The sequence below is a fragment of the Haliotis rubra genome, unplaced genomic scaffold (assembly GCF_003918875.1).
Source record: "Haliotis rubra isolate DU_JTF1 unplaced genomic scaffold, ASM391887v1 Scf269, whole genome shotgun sequence".
Taxonomy (NCBI): domain Eukaryota; kingdom Metazoa; phylum Mollusca; class Gastropoda; order Lepetellida; family Haliotidae; genus Haliotis; species Haliotis rubra.
Window position 1 is genome coordinate 976887 of NW_025766769.1, and position 6766 is coordinate 983652.

At 45.0% G+C, this 6766-nt stretch overlaps 1 protein-coding gene across 4 annotated transcripts in view; it reads left to right on the plus strand.

Moving 5' to 3' along the window:
* The window catches only part of LOC124280513 (hepatocyte nuclear factor 4-gamma-like), a 94490-nt gene that overhangs the window by 63069 nt on the left and 24655 nt on the right, over positions 1-6766 (plus strand). For all 4 annotated transcript variants that reach the window (XM_046716466.1, XM_046716462.1, XM_046716463.1 and 1 more), the window contains exon 2: positions 6089-6133. In XM_046716466.1, the coding sequence (XP_046572422.1) occupies positions 6089-6133 (45 nt within the window). The remainder of the gene's footprint in view (positions 1-6088; positions 6134-6766) is intronic.

Sequence of the window (6766 nt, forward strand, 5' to 3'; positions counted from 1 at the left end):
TAGATAGGTAGATTCAGTGTGGAACTGGTAGTGTACTGGCCAGACAGAAGTAGGTCATCATTGACAGATAGATAGGTAGATCCAGTGTGGAACTGGTAGTGTATCAGACAGACAGAAGTAGGTCATCATGACAGATAGATAGGTAGATTCAGTGTGGAACTGGTAGTGTACTGACCAGACAGAAGTAGGTCATCATTGACAGATAGATAGGTAGATCCAGTGTGGAACTGGTAGTGTACTGGCCAGACAGAAGTAGGTCATCATTGACAGATAGATGGAACTGGTAGATTCAGTGTGGAACTGGTAGTGTAGTGACCAGACAGAAGTAGGTCATCATTGGCAGATAGATAGGTAGATCCAGTGTGGAACTGGTAGTGTACTGACCAGACAGAAGTAGGTCATCATTGACAGATAGATAGGTAGATCCAGTGTGGAACTGGTAGTGTACTGACCAGACAGAAGTAGGTCATCATTGACAGATAGATAGGTAGATCCAGTGTGGAACTGGTAGTGTACTGGCCAGACAGAAGTAGGTCATCATTGTTGGCAGATAGATAGGTAGATCCAGTGTGGAACAGGTAGTGTACTGGCCAGACAGAAGTAGGTCATCATTGACAGATAGATGGAGGTAGATTCAGTGTGGAACTGGTAGTGTACTGGCCAGACAGAAGTAGGTCATCATTGGCAGATAGATAGGTAGATCCAGTGTGGAACTGGTAGTGTACTGGCCAGACAGAAGTAGGTCATCATTGACAGATAGATAGGTAGATTCAGTGTGGAACTGGTAGTGTACTGGCCAGACAGAAGTAGGTCATCATTGGCAGATAGATAGGTAGATCCAGTGTGGAACTGGTAGTGTACTGACCAGACAGAAGTAGGTCATCATTGACAGATAGATAGGTAGATTCAGTGTGGAACTGGTAGTGTACTGGCCAGACAGAAGTAGGTCATCATTGGCAGATAGATAGGTAGATCCAGTGTGGAACTGGTAGTGTACTGGCCAGACAGAAGTAGGACATCATTGACAGATAGATAGGTAGATTCAGTGTGGAACTGGTAGTGTACTGGCCAGACAGAAGTAGGACATCATTGGCAGATAGATAGGTAGATCCAGTGTGGAACTGGTAGTGTACTGGCCAGACCGACTGAGTCAATAATGGCCGTGGATGTTATGTTTGCCAAACTGTTCAGAAGTGACATGCATGTCATCATTGGCATGTGCAATCTTTACAAATACTACACTTCTTTAGTGTCTGTTTGAGTTGTGATCAATCGCATACAGACACTACTCCTCTTTGATAAGTATATCTATCTCCCCATGTACACAAGAGATTGTTTTGAGTTCATATTCCATGACCCATTGCCATGTTGGGTTGAATGGGGGCGGTGGGGGTAGCCTAGTGGTTAAAGCGTTGGCTTGTCGCCGAAGACCGGGTTCGAAGACACTACTCCCATTTTGAGAAGTATATCTTATCTCCCCATGGTACACGTCAAGAGATTGCCAGGTTGGGTTGAATGTTCATATTCCATGACCCATTGCCATGTTGGGTTGAATGTTCATATTCCATGACCCATTGTTATGTTGGGTTGAATGTTCATATTCCATGACCCATTGTTATGTTGGGTTGAATGTTCATATTCCATGACCCATTGCCATGTTGGGTTGAATGTTCATATTCCATGACCCATTGTTATGTTGGGTTGAATGTTCATATTCCATGACCCATTGTTATGTCACCCATGAAGCTGTCCGGTGATCACAGTTTGAATGTTGTTTTGTATAGCTTGAACCTGTATCACTATCTTCCAGGAAAACAACATGCATGTGATTTGTGTTCTTGTTCGCATGTATGGAGATGTGGGATACATGTACATTGTCTTAAACTGGTTTGTTTGTAAATGTATTGTGTGTGTTCGTCACCCACCTGGTAAGTGTATTGTTCTGCCCTGTCCAACAAATGTGTGTTTACTAAACATGTCTTGTCAAATGTGTCTTGATGTCGGGTCACAGGCAGAATGGTGGTAGTGACACAGTGTGCTGAACAAAGCACATGGTATACATGTCAACAAAGAAACAAACACATCATGTGATATGAAACATTATCTGGGGCAGTGAGTCATAAGGCAGTCAATACAGGCTTATGGGGTCCCACGTCCCACGAAGCAAAACATTTTAATTTATTGAAAACACCATTTCATTGAGAGTTTTCAGGATAATGGTAGAAGTAATTTAGGTAAATAGTGTACCTGCTTTTGTATTGAAGCCTTTGTTAAGGAATGCATCTTGTATTGAAGATGAAAGTATGTTTAGAATCTTGTCAGAATGTCTGCATTAGATCCGAACTCAGATCGCAACTCATTGGCTCTTTGTGCACCACACGGGCTGCATCACACAGGCTGCACCACACAGGCTGCACAACACGGGCGGGCTGCAGATGGGCTGCACAACACCGGCTCCACAACACACGGGCTGCACAACACAGGCTGCACCATGCAGGCTCCACAACACGCACTGCATCACACAGGCTGCACCAAACGGGCTGCACAACACAGGCTGAACAACACAGGCTGCATCACACAGGCTCCACAACACAGGCTGCATCACACAGGCTCCACAACACAGGCTGCACCACACAGGCTCCACAACACAGGCTGCATCACACAGGCTCCACAACACAGGCTGCATCACACAGGCTCCACAACACAGCCTGCATCACAGGCTGCACCATGCAGGCTCCACAACACGCGCTGCATCACACAGGCTGGACCAAACGGGCTGAACAACACAGGCTGAACAACACAGGCTGCATCACACAGGCTCCACAACACAGGCTGCATCACACAGGCTCCACAACACAGGCTGCATCACACAGGCTCCACAACACAGCCTGCATCACAGGCTGCACCATGCAGGCTCCACAACACGCGCTGCATCACACAGGCTGGACCAAACGGGCTGAACAACACAGGCTGAACAACACAGGCTGCATCACACAGGCTCCACAACACAGGCTGCATCACACAGGCTCCACAACACAGGCTGCATCACACAGGCTCCACAACACAGGCTGCATCACACGGGCTACACAACACAGGCTGCATCACACAGGCTCCACAACACAGGCCTGCATCACACAGGGCTGCACCATGCAGGCTCCACAACACAGGCTGCATCACACAGGCTCCACCACACAGGCTCCACAACACAGGCTGAACAACACAGGCTGCATCACACAGGCTCCACAACACAGGCTGCATCACACAGGCTCCACAACACAGGCTGCATCACACAGGCTCCACAACACAGGCTGCATCACACAGGCTACACAACACAGGCTGCATCACACGGGCTGCATCACACAGGCTCCATAACACAGGCTGCATCACACAGGCTCCACAACACAGGCTGCATCACACAGGCTCCACAACACAGGCTACACAACACAGGCTGTGCCACATAGGCTGCATCACACAGGCTCCACAAGACAGCTGAACAACACAAGCTGCACCACACGGGCTGCACTACACAGGCAACACCACACTGGCTGCACCACACTCGTGTGAAAGATAAACACTCACTTTTATTCACTGCAAGTTGAATCTTTTGTCGGAAACTGAGGTTATTGTAAGAAGTAGTGAATGATTGAACAGATTTCAGTGATATCTTGGATTTAGGTGACATTATGAGATGTAGAACATTGACAACAAGGCTGTGATAACTTGGCCATCACAGGTGGTTTACCTGATGTCATCTACTGTAGAGCAGTGATAACTTGGCCATCACAGGTGGTTTACCTGATGTCATCTACTGTAGAGCAGTGATAACATGGCCATCACAGGTGGTTTACCTGATGTCATCTACTGTAGAGCAGTGATAACATGGCTGTCACAGGTGGTTTACCTGATGTCATCTACTGTAGAGCAGTGATAACATGGCTGTCACAGGTGGTTTACCTGATGTCATCTACTGTAGAGCAGTGATAACATGGCTGTCACAGGTGGTTTACCTGATGTCATCTACTGTAGAGCAGTGATAACATGGCCATCACAGGTGGTTTACCTGATGTCATCTACTGTAGAGCAGTGATAACATGGCCATCACAGGTGGTTTACCTGATGTCATCTACTGTAGAGCAGTGATAACATGGCTGTCACAGGTGGTTTACCTGATGTCATCTACTGTAGAGCAGTGATAACATGGCCATCACAGGTGGTTTAACTGATGTCATCTACTGTAGAGCAGTGATAACATGGCTGTCACAGGTGGTTTACCTGATGTCATCTACTGTAGAGCAATGATAACATGGCTGTCACGGGTGGTTTACCTGATGTCATCTACTGTAGAGCAGTGATAACATGGCCATCACAGGTGGTTTACCTGATGTCATCTACTGTAGAGCAGTGATAACATGGCTGTCACAGGTGGTTTACCTGATGTCATCTACTGTAGAGCAGTGATAACATGGCTGTCACAGGTGGTTTACCTGATGTCATCTACTGTAGAGCAGTGATAACATGGCCATCACAGGTGGTTTACCTGATGTCATCTACTGTAGAGCAGTGATAACATGGCCATCACAGGTGGTTTACCTGATGTCATCTACTGTAGAGCAGTGATAACATGGCCATCACAGGTGGTTTACCTGATGTCATCTACTGTAGAGCAGTGATAACATGGCCGTCACAGGTGGTTTACCTGATGTCATCTACTGTAGAGCAGTGATAACATGGCTGTCACAGGTGGTTTACCTGATGTCATCTACTGTAGAGCAGTGATAACATGGCTGTCACAGGTGGTTTACCTGATGTCATCTACTGTAGAGCAGTGATAACATGGCTGTCACAGGTGGTTTACCTGATGTCATCTACTGTAGAGCAGTGATAACATGGCTGTCACAGGTGGTTTACCTGATGTCATCTACTGTAGAGCAGTGATAACATGGCCATCACAGGTGGTTTACCTGATGTCATCTACTGTAGAGCAGTGATAACATGGCTGTCACAGGTGGTTTACCTGATGTCATCTACTGTAGAGCAGTGATAACATGGCTGTCACAGGTGGTTTACCTGATGTCATCTACTGTAGAGCAGTGATAACATGGCTGTCACAGGTGGTTTACCTGATGTCATCTACTGTAGAGCAGTGATAACATGGCTGTCACAGGTGGTTTACCTGATGTCATCTACTGTAGAGCAGTGATAACATGGCTGTCACAGGTGGTTTACCTGATGTCATCTACTGTAGAGCAGTGATAACATGGCCATCACAGGTGGTTTACCTGATGTCATCTACTGTAGAGCAGTGATAACATGGCCATCACAGGTGGTTTACCTGATGTCATCTACTGTAGAGCAGTGATAACATGGCTGTCACAGGTGGTTTACCTGATGTCATCTACTGTAGAGCAGTGATAACATGGCTGTCACAGGTGGTTTACCTGATGTCATCTACTGTAGAGCAGTGATAACATGGCTGTCACAGGTGGTTTACCTGATGTCATCTACTGTAGAGCAGTGATAACATGGCCATCACAGGTGGTTTACCTGATGTCATCTACTGTAGAGCAGTGATAACATGGCCATCACAGGTACTTATATATAATAGCCGTATGGTCTCCCCTATGGTCTTCCATGGTTTAGAAACATCTACAGCCGTGACATAATGTGTGTTTGAGGGTAAATCAATATATAACACCTGCACATTTAATCAAGGTGTAACAATGAAAAATGTTTTGTTGTGGAGTTAAAATATACACATGCTCAAGATATGACGATGAAAAAATGTTGTGGAATTACAATAAACACTCCAGATAGTTCTGTAATTCCTGTCAGTGTTCCATAGAAATGGTCTTGTTGGTGTCTGCGATGCCCACGGACAATTGGAAGATTATATAGACAGTCCAAGTTATATGCTACCTGAAGCCATACAGAATGTAGATCTGATGGACAACATAGCTGCAATGCCTCAAACTGGCTGTATGGCGATGACGATGATGATGGTGGTGATGATGATGATGATGATGATGATGATGATGATGATGATGCTTGTTGTCTGACTGTCTATTCATTGGAACTTTGTGTGTTGCAGATTCTGACTGCGGAACCGGGGACAGTTCAGGTCAACAGTTCTCAGGTGAGTAGATATACTGAGAGAACAAAGTGTTCCTTTAATATTTTCCATTTTTCATCATCAGGCTTTGAATAGCACTGTGGGAGGAAATCTGAGAATAAAAAAAGGAACAATGCTATGAAGTGGAGTTCCCTTATTTGTGTCCTTCAGTATATTTTGAGAATACCGAAGTTTTGTTCTCAGGGGTGTAAATATATTCCAAGCACAGAAGGTTTGTTCTCAGGTGTGTAAATATATTCAGAGCACTGAAGTTTTGTTTTCAGTTGTGTAAATATGTTCAGAGCACTGAAGTTTTGTTCTCAGGCGTGTAAATATATTCAGAACACTGAAGTTTTGTTCTCAGTTGTGTAAATATATTCAGAGCACTGAAGTTTTGTTCTCAGGTGTGTAAATATATTCAGAGCACTGAAGTTTTCTTCTCAGGTGTGTAAATATATTCAGAGCACTGAAGTTTTGTTCTCAGGTGTGTAAATATATTCAGAGCACTGAAGTTTTCTTCTCAGGTGTGTAAATATATTCAGAGCACTGAAGTTTTCTTCTCAGGTGTGTAAATATATTCAGAGCACTGAAGTTTTCTTCTCAGGTGTGTAAATATATTCTGAGCACTGAAGTTTCTTCTCAGGTGTGTAAATGTAT